Here is a 16,867-nt window from a genome sequence, read left to right on the forward strand (position 1 = left end):
CCAACTCCTGGACAGTCTGTGGTGCAACGTGGCGTTGGTGGATGGAGCGAGACATGATGTCCCAGATGTGCTCAATTGGATTCAGGTCTGGGGAACGGGCTGGCCAGTCCATAGCATCAATGCCTTCCTCTTGCAGGAACTGCTGACACACTCCAGCCACATGAGGTCTAGCATTGTCTTGCATTAGGAGGAACCCAGGGCCAACCACACCAGCATATGGCCTCACAAGGGGTCTGAGGATCTCATCTTGGTACCTAATGGCAGTCAGGCTACCTCTGGCGAGCACATGGAGGGCTGTGCGGCCCCCCAAAGAAATGCCACCCCACACCATAACTGACCCACCGCCAAACCGGTCATGCTGGAGGATGTTGCAGGCAGCAGAACGTTCTCCACGGCGTCTCCAGACTCTGTCACGTCTGTCACATGTGCTCAGTGTGAACCTGCTTTCATCTGTGAAGAGCACAGGGCGCCAGTGGCGAATTTGCCAATCTTGGTGTTCTCTGGCAAATGCCAAACGTCCTGCACGGTGTTGGGCTGTAAGCACAACCCCCACCTGTGGACGTCGGGCCCTCATACCACCCTCATGGAGTCTGTTTCTGACCGTTTGAGCACACACTTGCACATTTGTGGCCTGCTGGAGGTCATTTTGCAGGGCTCTGGCAGTGCTCCTCCTTGCACAAAGGCAGAGGTAGCGGTCCTGCTGCTGGGTTGTTGCCCTCCTACGGCCTCCTCCACGTCTCCTGATGTACTGGCCTGTCTCCTGGTAGCGCCTCCATGCTCTGGACACCACGCTGACAGACACAGCAAACCTTCTTGCCACAGCTCGCATTGATGTGCCATCCTGGATGAGCTGCACTACCTGAGCCACTTGTGTGGGTTGTAGACTCTGTCTCATGCTACCACTAGAGTGAAAGCACCGCCAGCATTCAAAAGTGACCAAAACATCAGCCAGGAAGCATAGGAACTGAGAAGTGGTCTGTGGTCCCCACCTGCAGAACCACTCCTTTATTGGGGGTGTCTTGCTAATTGCCTATAATTTCCAACTGTTGTCTATTCCATTTGCACAACAGCATGTGAAATTTATTGTCAATCAGTGTTGCTTCCTAAGTTGACTATTTGATTTCACAGAAGTGTGATTGTCTTGGAGTTACATTGTGTTGTTTAAGTGTTCCCTTTATTTTTTTGAGCAGTGTATGTGGTTAGTAAAAAAAGTCTAACATGGACCTAAATAGCATCCTTACCGTCCGTTCAAGTCACGCTTCAGTTTTAATTACAAATGTTGTTCCACTTAAAACAAGTATTGACTTATGGCTCAAGGCGGTAAACTTAATTGTAATGTTTTTCTATAAATGTAAAAAAAAACAAAAAAACTCAGGTTCCATATGCCAAATCAATACTAAATCCGTAAAGATAATTGATGGGAAATGACGCATTTGAAGGAGCATTTTTTGGGGGGCTTAAAACTCGGAAATCAAATCAGAATTCATCAGGTGTTGTCCGATTCAGAAATGTAATTAATTGCTGTAGTGATTCAGGTCAAGGGACAATGTGCTGGTGTTTAAGATTCACGGAGCTCATCTGACAAATGCTGTATAAATCACAAATGCATTATTAACACTGAGAACTAAGATTTATATTACTGTATGTAGGTGTGTACCAGTAATTTAATTATGAGAGAAAACAAATGGCCAACTGCTTTGTTACTTTTTCAGGAACAGTCCTTAAGAGGAGAAATCATAAAACTTTAATAAATCGCTCCATTGAAAACACATTTACGACGTCTTAAATCGGGCATATTTCTGGTGTGAAGTTTTGTTTTGGCCGCTTAGCATTTACCCATAAAGCCTCATTTTAGGAAGGAGATACACGGTAATTATGTTATATTAGTCTTCTAAAATAAAATAGTTGCGTTTCAACCCCGAGTTGTAGCTTAACAAGGTTGAAGCATCTTCTACAAGACAACCATTGTGTCAATGGAGCACTACAGGGTACCAGGACAAGCTTTATTGCTTGCCTAGAGCACATATCAAGTGTTCTTAGGTCTAGGACTGTATAGAACACGATGTGCCTAATGGCTGCTAAACTATTAAAGAGGTACACAGAAACGCACTGTAGTCGCACTACAGACGCACTGTAGCTAAATCCATCCAAGCAACCGCCTCTGAAGGAAGAACAGAGATTAGGGGAATACTAAGCATATAAACTACAAACAGTACCACTTCTATGTTGCTCAGCTTTAGGCCCAAAACGTTACTCATTAGTGCTAGATTTAGTTTTGCTTAAACGCCAGCTTTGCTAGCCACATCCAACACCTAAAGTCAATCTCCTCCCAGCTGTGGGTAGATTGGTAAAGGTTTGTCAGTATCTTCGTTCTAAAGCAGCCCTTCTTACCTCTGGTGTCTTCAGGGAGGACGATGGGGGGGGTGAGGTCTGGGAGCTCTTGTTCTCCCGCCTGCAGTCCTGTTCCCCGGAGCCGAGACAGGTCCAGGAAGTCTGGGATGTCTATGGACAAATCTGTTGAAGAACAGGTCAGGGTCATGTTCAGTTCGAAATGGAGAAAAGGCTCCAAAATTTAGTGAAATAGGGAAGTACAATTGGAACTTGTCCAATAAGAAACACGTTTCAATCCCTGTTGCGGAACGTTTTGCTACGATGTGCCCGAATGAATGCAACCCAGAGTTTTGAAAGAACATGAGCAAGAGAAGAGGGGACTTGGGCATGGTCATTCAAGCAGATAACAATGACTACACTCACCACTATAGCTACAGTACAAAATACAAGATGTAGCTACCATATCAGTATGAGAGAATATTGAATATAGCTGTAACAACTTTTTTTGGTCCACATGACAAAAACCATAACTTACAAAAACAAGTATCTCATTTGCAAGATGCAGGAATAACCTAATTTGAACTGCATCTCTAATAGTTAACCTTCCTTAATCCCAATCATATTTTTGGAATTGTTTGTAGAGCTCCGAGACAGGATTGTGTCGAGGCACAGACCTGGGGAAGGGTACCAAAAAAATGCCTGCAGCATTGACTGTCTCCAAGAACACAGTGGCCTCCATCATTCTTAAATGGAAGAAGTTTGGAACCACCAAGACTCTTCCTAGAGCTGGCCGCCCAGCCAAACTGAGCAATCTGGGGAGAAGGGCCTTAGTGAGGGAGGTGACCAAGAATCTGATGGTCACTCTGACAGAGCTCTAGAGTTCCTCTGTGGAGATTGGAGAACCTTCCAGAAGGACAACCATCTCTGCAGCACTCCATCAATCAGGCCATTATGGTAGAGTGGCCAGACGGAAGCCACTCCTCAATAAAAGGCACATGACAGCCCGCTTGGAGTTTGCCAAAAGGCACTTAAGACTCTCAGACAATGAGGAACAAGACTCTCTGGTCTGATGAAACCAAGATTGAACTCTTTGGCCTGAATGCCAAGCGTCACGTCTGGAGAAAACCTGGCACCATCCCTACAGTGAAGCATCATACTGTGGGGATGTTTTTCAGCGGCAGGGACTGGGAGACTAGTCAGGATCGAGGGAAAGATGAATAGAGCAAAGTACAGAGAGATCATTGATGAAAAGGTCCTGAGCACTCTGGAGCAGGTTAAGACTAGTGCCAAGGTTCACCTTACAACAGGACAACAACCCTAAGCACACAGCCAAGACAAGGCAGGAGTCTCTGAATGTCCTTGAGTGGCCCAGCCAGAGCCTGGACTTCAACCTGATCGAACTTCTCTAGAGGGACCTGAAAATAGCTGTGTAGCAACGCTCCCCTTCCAACCTGGCAGAGTTTGAGAGGATCTGCAGAGAAGAATGGGAGAAACTCCCCAAATACAGGTTATTCCAAGTTTATAGCGTCATACCCAAGAAGACTCGAGGCTGTAATCGCTGCCAAAAGGTGCTTTAACAAAGTACTGAGTAAAGAGTCTGAATACTTTATTTTAACAAATTTGCAACAAAAAAAACTAAAAACCAGTTATTGCTTTGTCATTACAGGGTATTCTGATGATAAAAATATATATATATTTTAGAATAAGGCTGTAACCTAACTAAATGTGAGGGGTCAAGGGGTCTGAATACTTTCCGAATGCACTGTATGTAAATATGTAAAATGTAAAATACAAGATGTATTTTATTCATTGTCAGTGGACCTCAGTGATTCACTGTGTGGCATTGCCCTCTGCTGGGGATCTACAGTGCTGACTTAATACAATTATCCAGGCATAAAGAGAAAATCTGAAAAATAGAATGCATTTATAGGCCTTCAATGAAAAGACCATTCTATCCCTTAATATGATTTCAATGTTTGTTGACATGTATCAACGTTAAAACAGAAATCAGCAACCTCTTGGTACTAGAGAATCATGGATCCAGACAAGCCAAAACATTTGTGGAGAGACATCAGTTCTCTTACTTACCTACTTTCTTTGGAACCCAGTCCACCACAAATGTGAATTTCTTTATTTGCACCACCAGATACTCTGGGAAGGAGGCAAAACGGGAAGTCCTGGAAAGAGAGGGCTACAATTTAGAAAAATAACTAGAAAAGAAATATGGATCACTTATTTATACCTTAAGGGTGTGGATCAAAAAACAAGTCGGTATCTGGTGTGACCACCATTTGCCTCATGCAGTGAGACATCTCCTTTGCATAAAGTTGATCAGACTGTTGATTGCGGCCTGTGGAATGTTGGCCCACTCCTCTTCAAAGTCTGTGCAAAGTTGCTGGATATTGGCGGGAACTAGAACACACTGTCATACACGTCACTCCATAGCATCCCAAACATGTTCAATGGGTGACATGTCTGGTGGGTATGCAAGCCATGGAAGAACTTGGACTTTTTCAGCTTCCAGGAATTGTGTACAGATCCTTGCGACATGGGATCGTGCATTATCATGCTGAAACATGAGGTGATTGCGGCGGATGAATGGCACGACAATGGGCCTCTGGATCTGGTCACGGTATGTCTGTTCATTCAAATTGCCATCGATTATATGCAATTGTGTTTGTTGTTCGTAGCTTATTCCTGCCCATACCACAACTCCACCTCTACCATGGGACACTCTGTTCACAACCTTGACATCAGCAAACCGCTCGTCCACACGACCCCGTACAAGTGGTCTGCTGTTGTGAGGCCGGTTGGACGTACTGCCAAATTCGCAAAAATGCGGCTTATGGTAGAGAAATAAACATGCAATGCTCTGGTGGACATTCCTGCAGTTAGCATTACAATTGCATGCACCCTCAAAACTTGTGGCATTGTGTTGTGTGACACATTTTAGAATGGACTTTTATTTCCCCCAGCACAAGGTGCACCTGTGTAATGATCCTGATGTTTAATCAGTTTTTTGATATGCCACACCTGTCAGGTGGATGGATTATCTTGGCAAGGGAGAAATGCTCACTAACAGGGACGTAAACAAAGTTGCACACAAAATTTGACAGATATAATATTTTTGTGCATATGGAACATTTCTGGGATCTTTTATTTCAGCTCATTAAACGTGGGACCAACATTTTACATTTTGTTTATATTTTCATTCAATGTACAAGATCAGCTTTACATTCATCTTTGGTCGTTTGTGTATGGGTATTAAAAAAAAGTGAAATAGTACATTTTTCCTACGGTTCATTTATCATGTAGCCTACCAACATTGTTTTTTCATCTTAGGGGGCTAGACATATTATGGTGCAAAATAACTCGGGTGCAGGATACAAAAAGCCAAGTCATGAAAGAAAGATAGATCCCCACACACTGTTGAAACTGCGGGAGAATTCAACAATGTGGGATGTCGATCTTTCTTCCCAGCCTTAAACCAGGACCTTGCTTACTTGACTCCAGCTGATTTGGCCTGCAGCTCCGAGCTCCAGAAGTCAGGGACGTTCTCTGGCTCCGTGAAGGCCTGCAGGCACGCTGTGAAGGGGATCCGGGCCCTCACGGGCTCTGGAGGGGCCCTCATGTTCTCCTCTGCTTCGTTTCGCTTGGTCTCATATGCTATCAGCTCCTCTGTCACACACACGTCAAGCCATTTAACCTCCTAAAATGCTGTTGCGGTTGTCGGACTCTCAGATGATTGGGGTTTAGTGATTGTATATTGGACATTTGAAATAACTTATTTTCTCAACAATTAGGTAATTCAGCCAAGAGTCACCATCTACAGTATGCATTTAAAAACACAAAACTCCCAACCCACTTTGGCATTCAGAGATATCGATCCTCCATGCCCTTTGAAGAGGAGAGCTGTGGGGGAGCCAGCAGCCCTGCTGGTTCTCATGGGGCTGGGCCAGCTGCCTGTGGGATCTTACCTCTGTTGGAGGCGGCCTCGATGGGGGCCGGGAGCTGCATGAGGTAGTCCACCTTCTGGGTGTAGCGCACCTTCTGCGTCTGGCAACACTGCACGCGCTCCTCCACCAGGTAGCGGAACGCGTCGTTGGGGTTCTCCGAGCCCACACTGTTTCTCTAAAGCGAGGGACACACAGGGGAAGATGCAGAGAATATACTTATGTCCTCTTCATCGATGCTATTGAATTTACCAGTTAAAAAAGTGTTTGGAAATGTAACTGTTCCCATCAATTAGAACATTGAGACTTTCATTAATTGCATGCATGTTTGAACCTTAGAAACACACACACAGAAACACACACACAGTCAAAGGTTTGGACACACACTACTCATTCAAAGGTTTTTCTTCATTTTTACAATAATAGTGAAGACATAAAAACTATAAAATAACACATATGGAATCATGTTGTAACCCAAAACAAAGCGTTAAATCCAAATATATTTTATATTTGAGATTCTGCAAAGTAGTTACCCTTTGGCTTGATAACAGCTTTGCACACACTTTGCATTCTCTCAACCAGCTTCTTGAGGTAGTCATCTGGAATGCATTTCAATTAACAGGTGTGCCTTGTTAAAAGTTCATTTGTGGAATTTATTTCCTTCTAAATGCATTTGAGCCAATCAGCTGTGATGTGACAAGGCATGAGTGGTATACAGAAGATAGCACTATTTGGTAAAAGACCAAGTCCATATTATGGCAAGAACAGCTCAAATAAGCAAAGAGAAACAACAGTCCATCATTAATTTAAGACATGAATGTCAGTCAATACGGATCATTTAAAGAACATTGAACGTTTCTTCAAGTGCAGTTGCAAAAACCATCAAGCGCTATGATGAAACTGCCTCATGTGGACCGCCACAGGAAAGGAAGACCCAGAGTCACCTCTGCTGCAATGGATAAGTTAATTTGAGTTACCAGCCTCAGAAATTGCAGCCCAAATAAATGCTTCACAGAATTCAAGTAACAGACACATCAACTGTTCAGAGGAGGCTGTGTGAAATCAGGCCTTCGTGGTCGAATTGCTGCAAAGAAACCACTACTAAAGGACACCAATAAGAAGAGATTTGCTTGGGCCAAGAAACACGAGCAATGAACATTAGACCGGTGGAATTTGGTCTGATGAGTCCAAATTTGAGATGTTTGGTTCCAACCGCCGTGTCTTTGTGAGTAGGTGCATGGATTATCTCCGCATATGTGGTTCCCACCGTGAAGCATGGAAGAGGTGGTGTGATGGTGCTTTGCTGGTGACACTGTCGGTGATGTATTTAGAATTCAAGGCACACTTAATCAGCATGCCTACCACAGCAATCTGCAGCGATATGCCATCCCATCTGGTTTGCGCTTAGTGGGACTATCATTTGTTTTTCAACAGGACAATGACCAAACACACCTCCAGGCTGTGTAAGGGCTATTTGACTAAGAAGGAGAGTGATGGAGTGCTGCATCAGATGACCTGGCCTCCACAATCTCCTGACCTCAACCCAATTGAGATGGTTTGGGATGAGTTGGACCGCAGAGTGAAGGAAAAGCAGCCAACAAGTGCTCAGCATATGTGGGAACTCCTTCAAGACTGTTGGAAAAGCATTCTCGGTGAAGCTGGTTGAAAGAATGACAAGAGTGTGCAAAGCTGTCATCAAGGCAAAGCGTGGCTACTTTGAAGAATCTCAAATATAAAATATATATTTGGATTTGTTTAACACTTTTTTGATTACTACATGATTCAAATGTGTTTTTCATAGTTTGATGCCTTCAATATTCTACAATGTAGAAAATTGTAAAAAATAAAATAAAAACCCTTGAATGAGTAGGTGTCCAAACTTTTGACTGGTACTATATATACACACACACTACCGTTCAAAAGTTTGGGGTCACTTAGAAATGTCCTTGTTTTTGAAAGAAAGGCACATTTTTTGTCCATTAAAATAACATCAAATTGATCAGAAATACAGTGTAGACATTGTTAATGTTGTAAATGACTATTATGGCTGGAAACGGCTGATTTTTAATGGAATATCTACATAGGCGTACAGAGGCCCATTATCAGCAACCATCACTTCTGTGTTCCAATGGCACGTTGTGTTAGCTAATCCAAGTTTATCATTTTAAAAGGCTAATTGATCATTAGAAAACCATTTTGCGATTATGTTAGCACAGCTGAAAACTATTGTGCTCATTAAAGTAGCAAAGTAAACTGGCCTTTTTAGACTAGTGGGTTCGATTACAGGCTCAAAATGGCCAGAAACAAATAACTTTCTTCTGAAACTCGTCAGTGTAATCTTGTTCTGAGAAATGAAGGCTATTCCATGCGAGAAATTGCCAAGAAACTGAAGATCTTGTACAACGCTGTGTACTACTCCCTTCACAGAACAGTGCAGAACAAGAATAGACTGACGAGTTTCAGAAGAAAGTTATTTGTTTCTGGCCATTTTGAGCCTGTAATTTTTGGAAAAATGACTTGTGTCATGTAAAGTAGATGTCCAAACTGACTTGCCAAAACTATAGTTTTAATGACTCCAACCTAAGTGTATGTAAACTTCCGACTTCAGTTATGTGTGTGTGTGTGTGTGTGTGTAATATACACTGCTCAAAAAAAATAAAGGGAACACTTAAACAACACAATGTAACTCCAAGTCAATCACACTTCTGTGAAATCAAACTGTCCACTTAGGAAGCAACACTGATTGACAATAAATTTCACATGCTGTTGTGCAAATGGAATAGACAACAGGTGGAAATTATAGGCAATTAGCAAGACACCCCCAATAAAGGAGTGGTTCTGCAGGTGGTGACCACAGACCACTTCTCAGTTCCTATGCTTCCTGGCTGATGTTTTGGTCACTTTTGAATGCTGGCGGTGCTTTCACTCTAGTGGTAGCATGAGACGGAGTCTACAACCCACACAAGTGGCTCAGGTAGTGCAGCTCATCCAGGATGGCACATCAATGCGAGCTGTGGCAAGAAGGTTTGCTGTGTCTGTCAGCGTAGTGTCCAGAGCATGGAGGCACTACCAGGAGACAGGCCAGTACATCAGGAGACGTGGAGGAGGCCGTAGGAGGGCAACAACCCAGCAGCAGGACCGCTATCTCCGCCTTTGTGCAAGGAGGAGCAGGAGAAGCACTGCCACAGCCCTGCAAAATGACCTCCAGCAGGCCACAAATGTGCAAGTGTCTGCTCAAACGGTCAGAAACAGACTCCATGAGGGTGGTATGAGGGCCCGACGTCCACAGGTGGGGGTTGGGCTTACAGCCCAACACCGTGCAGGACGTTTGGCATTTGCCAGAGAACACCAAGATTGTCAAATTCGCCACTGGCACCCTGTGCTCTTCACAGATGAAAGCAGGTTCACACTGAGCACGTGACAGACGTGACAGAGTCTGGAGACGCCGTGGAGAACTTTCTGCTGCCTGCAACATCCTCCAGCATGACCATGACCGGTTTGGCGGTGGGTCAGTCATGGCGTGGGGTGGCATTTCTTTGGAAGGCCGCACAGCCCTCCATGTGCTCGCCAGAGGTAGCCTGACTGCCATTAGGTACCGAGATGAGATCCTCAGACCCCTTGTGAGGCCATATGCTGGTGCGGTTGGCCCTGGGTTCCTCCTAATGCAAGACAATGCTAGACCTCATGTGGCTGGAGTGTGTCAGCAGTTCCTGCAAGAGGAAGGCATTGATGCTATGGACTGGCCCGCCCGATCCCCAGACCTGAACCCAATTGAGCACATCATGTCTCGCTCCATCCACCAACGCCACGTTGCACCACAGACTGTCCAGGAGTTGGCGGATGCTTTAGTCCAGGTCTGGGAGGAGATCCCTCAGGAGACCATCCGCCACCTCATCAGGAGCATGCCCAGGCATTGTAGGGAGGTCATACAGGTACGTGGAGGCCACACACACTACTGAGCCTCATTTTGTCTTGTTTTAAGGACATTACATCAAAGTTGGATCAGCCTGTAGTGTGGTTTTCCACTTTAATTTTGAGTGTGACTCCAAATCCAGACGTCCATGGGTTGATAAATTGGATTTCCATTGATTATTTTTGTGTGATTTTGTTGTCAGCACATTCAACTATGTAAACAAAAAAGTATTTAATAAGATTATTTCATTCATTCAGATCTAGGATGTGTTATTTTAGTGTTTCCTTTATTTTTTTTAGCAGTATATATATATATATATATATATATATATATATATATATATATATACTGCTAAAAAAAATAAAGGAAACACTAAAATAATTATTTATATATATATATATATATATATATATATATATATATATATATATATATATATATATATATATAAATAAAAATCACAAGAGGGGCCATGCCAAGCATCCTGTTTTCATGTGGTCAATTACACAGTTAGAGATTGACTAACGAAGAAAGACAGGGGGAAACAAGTATAACTCAAAGAGAAAGAGGTGTCTCCTGACCCCTCCTGTCTCAGCCTGTAGTATTTATGCTGCAGTAGTTTGTGTGTCGGGGGGCTAGGGTCAGTCTATTATATGTGGAGTATTTCTCCTGTCTTATCCGGTGTCCTGTGTGAATTTAAGTATGCTCTCTCCTCTCTCTCGGAGGACCTGAGCCCTAGGACCATGCCTCAGGACTACCTGGCATGATGACTCCTTGCAGTCCCCAGTCCACCTGGCCGTGCTGCTGCTCCAGTTTCAACTGTTCTGCCTGCGGCTATGGAACCCTGACCTGTTCACCGGACATGCTACCTGTCCCAGACCTGCTGTTTTCAACTCTCTAGAGACAGCAGGAGCGGTAGAGATACTCTCAATGATCGGCTATGAAAAGCCAACTGACATTTAATCGAGGTGCTGACTTGTTGCACCCTCGACAACTACTGTGATTATTATTATTTGACCATGCTGGTCATTTATGAACATTTGAACATCTTGGCCATGTTCTGTTATAATCTCCACCTGGCACAGCCAGAAGAGGACTGGCCACCCCTCATAGCCTGGTTCCTCTCTAGGTTTCTTCCTAGGTTTTGGCCTTTCTAGGGAGTTTATCCTAGCCACCGTGCTTCTACACCTGCATTGCTTGCTGTTTGGGGTTTTAGGCTGGGTTTCTGTACAGCACTTTGACATATCAGTTGATGTAAGAGGGGCTATATAAATAAATTTGATTTGAAAGAGGTACGCAGATGTTTATGGGGGGGGGGGTGTCATTGGGGATGAAACTTGTTTGTTATTTATTTGAGGACTCATGGGGCAATGGGTCTTAAATTAAAACCGTTTGGCTTGTATGGAGTGTCACATCAGCAGATTTTTATTCTAAGAGGCTACAGAAATACTCAGGTTATAGCTCTACTCCAAACTCCAGTGACGTATTCTAACTGGCTGGCTGGCAGGCAGTCCCGAGGCTAAACTTGAAGGCTACTGTTAGAGTCTGCCTATCTTGGTCTAACCAACTCAGTTCCTCCACACAGGCTAAGGACAGCTGATTATGCCCACAAATTATACACTCAATTAAAATTAAAGGTAAAAACATAGGGCCCCATTTAAATTAGAAAAGGTATTCTGAAGCTAAGAAAAAAAACCTGTTGATTTTTTACTTATATTAACATGAAGTTGACTTGTTAGCTCCTGTATTACATTTTACTTGACCTTACTGCTCAATGTAAAAAAACAATTCACAATAGATAAATCAGCCATGCAACGGAGTCTAGTAAACAGATTGTTGGCTTAATTGTTTTGTCAAGGGCAAGAACAGAGAAGGCGGCGGGTTTCTAGTCTGAGCATGTTTCTCTGTTGACTTCAGGCAGAATCGGAAGCATTATCTGGACTGTGTAACCGATAGGGGCAGTCTAAATTTAACCCGGTTGAAAAAGTCACTTCAGAGCACAAGTGTGTGTCTGCCGGCCCGGGGACAGGGTGCTGCGTTTCGTCAAAAACAGTCCCGCTTCCTCTCCCCCAAGGTTCCGATTGACCACGTGTGACAAGAGTCCGACATGCTGGAAAAATGCTTTACGGTAGCCATTTCATGAAAGCAATTTTTTACTTTTATTATGGCCATCATTGAAAGACAAGCTGAAAAGCCAGTGCCGTAAGATACCGTTTATGCTTATGAGCCTTTTATTGAACACCAGTGACTGTTTGCCAATTGCTGTACCTCTGCAACAATGGCATACTGTATTCATCACTACGTGCCTTTTAGAGTAGTTTTTATCATTACAAGTACACCATAACACACTCCTACTTATAGAAAACACGTATGAAGCCATACATACATACCTCCACCAGGTTGATGAGATGCAGGAAAAACTTCTGTGCATCTTGCTGTCTGTTGGAGGAGAACTCTGGGTGGCCATTGCTAACCAGGGCTTTAAACATCTTGAGAGAGATACCCTTTGGCTGGTGCTGGAATGAGAACAAGGGGTCACACACACAGTGAATGATTTGTAACCTGTCTAAGGGTGCAGCAAGACAAGACGCCAAACCAAAACCATTGAAATGTGATTGGTGGTACTTCAGGAAAAAATTATATTCTGCTAATAAGCATTCTGAATATCATGAGGCCAATTTCCAACTTGAGGCGATATCAGCTGCTCAAGTTAGGATTTGTCTCAACTTGAAAAGGGCTTTATCGTCTTCGTTTTTCAATTTAAAAAAATTAATCAAGCAGAAACAAGTACAACTTGTCACAGTTCTCATAACTGAAAAATAACAACGGCGCAATGTCTAATCTGAGCTGTACCTACACCATCTCATACAGGCCTCCAGGCATAATGAGACAATGGGACCAATGAAGCCCCCAAAATAAACAAGCATGCTGGCAATTATCCTTGAGATCCTTTCCCCACAAAAACAAGCAGTCAATCTGCAGGCAATCATGACGGCCTTTATTGGCTGTGTGAGATTAATCATAAATCTCACAACAGCAGGTGCTGTAGTGTAGAGTCCCCCCTCTATGTCGGTAATCTGAAAGGAAATATGAGGATTCAGGGCTGTATTGTACAGATTGGATTAGCAACAATTCACACTGCTCAAGCAAGACAAGTTGATATGCAGCAGCTAGCCATCTAGGCAGTGAAAAATGCCAAAATTGCACATTTGTTAAATGAGAGCACATTTAACCCTTGTGTAGTCTTAACATTCTATATACTCCCTTGTCCTAAAGGTAAAAAAAATGACCCACCTTCACTAAACCCCTAAAATAAAGCAGCTTAATTGAATTTTAAACACAAAATCTATTTTGCATGAAGAAACAACCTGTCATTCATCACAAACTTTGTGAATATCTGGGTTTTCCCCTCTTCACAATGCAGAAATCAGTGGACACCACTCTGGGTTTTTTTAACAAGAGATAGCACTTTTATAACCTAAGAAAGTAATAGAAATGTGCAGAAAGTAGTTTTGAATGCATTTTATTGAAGGGAAACAATAAGTCTTGAACTTTTTTGGCAACATAGTGATATATTCTTATATACACTGTACAATGAGGAATTCAACTACAAAATACTAGTCTTCTCCCATTTTTTGAAACATTGCCCCCACCCACAAGGTGTATAAACAACAATAAATAAGAATAAAACAAGATAATAGATACAAAACGAAAACGTGAAGAACATAAATCAATCAACTCTAATTAGCACATGTAGGCCAGTATGCAAGTGTGTGTGCATGGACTTTTCAGATGTATTTCTCACATGTGCAGCACATAGTATTTGTTCAGGACAAGATTCAGCCCCCTGAACAGCTTTCACAAGCGCTGCAGAGGCTGCTGTGTGGGGGAGGCACTCCCTTCTTTGAATGTGTGGGGTTGCAAGTGCCTTTCCCAGCTGCTCCAGGAACACCCTCCTCTTGTTCCACTTATCAGGTATCCAGGTAGGGTTGATCCTGTTCCATATCACGAAGGCATTATATGAAGACATATCAATGATGTTATGGAAGATGACCAGGGGCCAGTCATCATCCTGAAGCTGTAAGTTCCAATCACCTTGTCCAGGTTGTCCACGCCTCCTTTGTGGTTGTAGTCCAGGATGATGGCTGGCTTCCTGTCCTCACGATCACTGATCTCAGCCATTTTGTGCAGTGTGCTCAGGAGGACCACATTCTTCTTCCTCTTTGGGAGTTAAGAAACTAGAGGGGTGGTGAAGGCAAACTTTGATGAGAAATTCAAATGAGCCTCGTGATTCCTTAACCTCTCTTGGGTAGGGGGCAGTATTTTCACGGCCGGACGAAAAATGTACCCAAATTAAACGGCCTACTACTCAGGCCCAGGAACCAGAATATGTCTGAGAGTATAACAGAACTCATATGGCAGGCAAAAACCTGAGAAAAAAATCCAACCAGGATGTGGAGGATCTGAGGCTGTAGTTTTTTCAAGTGATTGCCTATCTAACACACAGTGACTTAGGGTTCATTATGCACTTCCTAAGGCTTCCACTAGATGTCAACAGTCTTTAGAAAGTTGTTTGAGGCTTCTATGGTGAACAGAGAACCAACAAAGGAAGTTGGAAGTTGTTGACTCAGGAAAGCACATGAGTTCATTGGCTCGCATTCACGTGAGGGGTAGCTGTGTTCCAAAACGTTTTTCAAGACATTGGAATCGTCCGGTTGGAATATTATTGAAGTTCTAAGTTAAAAAGGCCCTAAGGATTGATGCTATACAACGTTTGACATTTTTGAACGAACGTAAATAGAACTTTTTTTAACTTTTCTTCGTGACATTTTGGCCGTGCTTCCTACACTTGGAGTAGCTTACTGAATGCGCAAACAACAAGGAGCTATTTGGACATAAATTATGGACTTTATCGAACAAAACAACATTTATTGTGGACCTGGGATTCCTGGAAGTGCCTTCTGATGAAGATCATCAAAGGTAAGTGAATTTTTCTAATGCTATTTATGATTTTAGATGACTCCAAAATGGCGGGTATCTGTATTGCTTGGTGTCTTTTTCCGAGCGCAGTACTCAGATTATTGCAAAGTGTGCTTTCCCCGTGAAGCTTTTTTGAAATCTGTCACAGAGATGTTCATCTATAATTCTTTGAATAACAGTTTAATATTTTATCAACGTTTATGATGAGTATTTTGTAAATTGTAGTGCTGGATAATATTGGAGGCAAAATATTTTCTGAACATCACGCGCCAATGTAAAAGGCTGTTTTTGGATATAAATATCAACTTGATCGAAAAAAAATGCATGTATTGTGTAACATGATGTCCTAGGAGTGTCATCTGATGAAGATCGTCAAAGGTTAGTGCATAATTTTAGCTGGTTTTCTGGTTTTTGTGACGCCTGTCCTTGCTAGGAAAACGGCTGTGTGGTTTTTCTTGTGTTGGAACTGTCCTAACATAATCTAACTTTATGCTTTCGACGTAAAGCCTTTTTGAAATCGGACAATGTGGTTACATTAAGGAGACGTGTATCTTTAAAATGGTGTAAAATAGTCATATGTTTGAGAACAGTGAATTAAGACATTTTGTGGTTTTGAATTTGGCGCTCTGATTTTTCACTGGCTGTTGAATAGTGTGAACCGTGGGTGGGACGCTCCCCAAGAGAGGTTAAATTTGCAGTTCTCCTTTTCTCCATGCAAGGGCAGTCGAGTCATTGGGATCAGGCCCGCTATCAAAATAATATTATCCCTCACTCAAACGCTAGGCCCTATTACTGCAACATTCAAATGTACAAAAATGTCTCTGAAATGCAGCCATACACATCAACAATCGTTGGTCTAGACCAGCCAGTAAAAGTACTGTTACTTGTAATTTACACAAGTAAAAGTGGCCCTCTTAAGAAACCGTGTTTTATTCAAAGTTCACTTCATATCTATTATTGTGCTCAATTTCATAAAAAAGGTAAAAATGGTACTCGAGACATTGGAATAATTGTACAATTCCAATAGCATTCATGAACATTTATTTCACAATAAGTACACGTGATGGTGAATGCTTACTAAAAAAGACACGAAGTGTGATGTTTTCACGGAGGATCAGGTAAGCGTTACAACAGTCAAACAATCAATATCAACATTTCACTATCAATCATGTTACTAGTATGCAAATCAGACATTTCAGCAAAGAATTAAACATCAAGGAAGGTATTCAGGTAAGAAATCAGTTACCGTAAATTCCGGACTATAAGCCGCAACTTTTTTCCCAGCTTTGAACCTCGCGGCTTAAACAATGACGCGGCTAATATATGGACTTTTCCCCACTTTCAATTTTTTTTCTTCCAAAAAAACACATTCGGTGACGTGCTCAGTCTTTTGGCGGCATGAAGCTTTCATTAGACCAATGAAATTGCCGAACGGGTTAAGGTCAAACAACTTTTTTGTTTACTGTTTAGATTAAATCGAGCGCTCTCAAACTTCCCGTCATTCTGATTACGGTAGTCCTTTTGCCTCCCTCATCATGGCAAAGGCACGGAGAAATGCATATGATGCAGCTTTCAAGTTGAAGGCGATTGATCTGGCTGTTGGAAAAGGAAAAAGAGCTGCTGCACGGGAGCTTGGTCTTAATGAGTCGATGATAAGACGTTGGAAACAGCAGCGTGAGGAATTGACTCA

At 42.7% G+C, this 16,867-nt stretch overlaps 1 protein-coding gene across 5 annotated transcripts in view; it reads right to left on the bottom strand.

Annotated features, from left to right (window-relative positions):
• The window catches only part of LOC115157962 (ubiquitin carboxyl-terminal hydrolase 13), a 66,629-nt gene that overhangs the window by 13,437 nt on the left and 36,325 nt on the right, over window positions 1-16,867 (bottom strand). For all 5 annotated transcript variants that reach the window (XR_003868590.1, XM_029706341.1, XM_029706340.1 and 2 more), the window contains exons 11-15: window positions 12,588-12,713; window positions 6,309-6,462; window positions 5,835-6,009; window positions 4,420-4,508; window positions 2,392-2,514 (exon numbers count right to left, since the gene is read on the bottom strand). Coding sequence is in view for 4 of the 5 variants with exons in the window: in XM_029706341.1 (XP_029562201.1) it covers window positions 2,392-2,514; window positions 4,420-4,508; window positions 5,835-6,009; window positions 6,309-6,462; window positions 12,588-12,713 (667 nt within the window). In the remaining variant the exon portion in view is untranslated. The remainder of the gene's footprint in view (window positions 1-2,391; window positions 2,515-4,419; window positions 4,509-5,834; window positions 6,010-6,308; window positions 6,463-12,587; window positions 12,714-16,867) is intronic.

This window comes from Salmo trutta, chromosome 22 (assembly GCF_901001165.1).
Source record: "Salmo trutta chromosome 22, fSalTru1.1, whole genome shotgun sequence".
NCBI lineage: Eukaryota > Metazoa > Chordata > Actinopteri > Salmoniformes > Salmonidae > Salmo > Salmo trutta.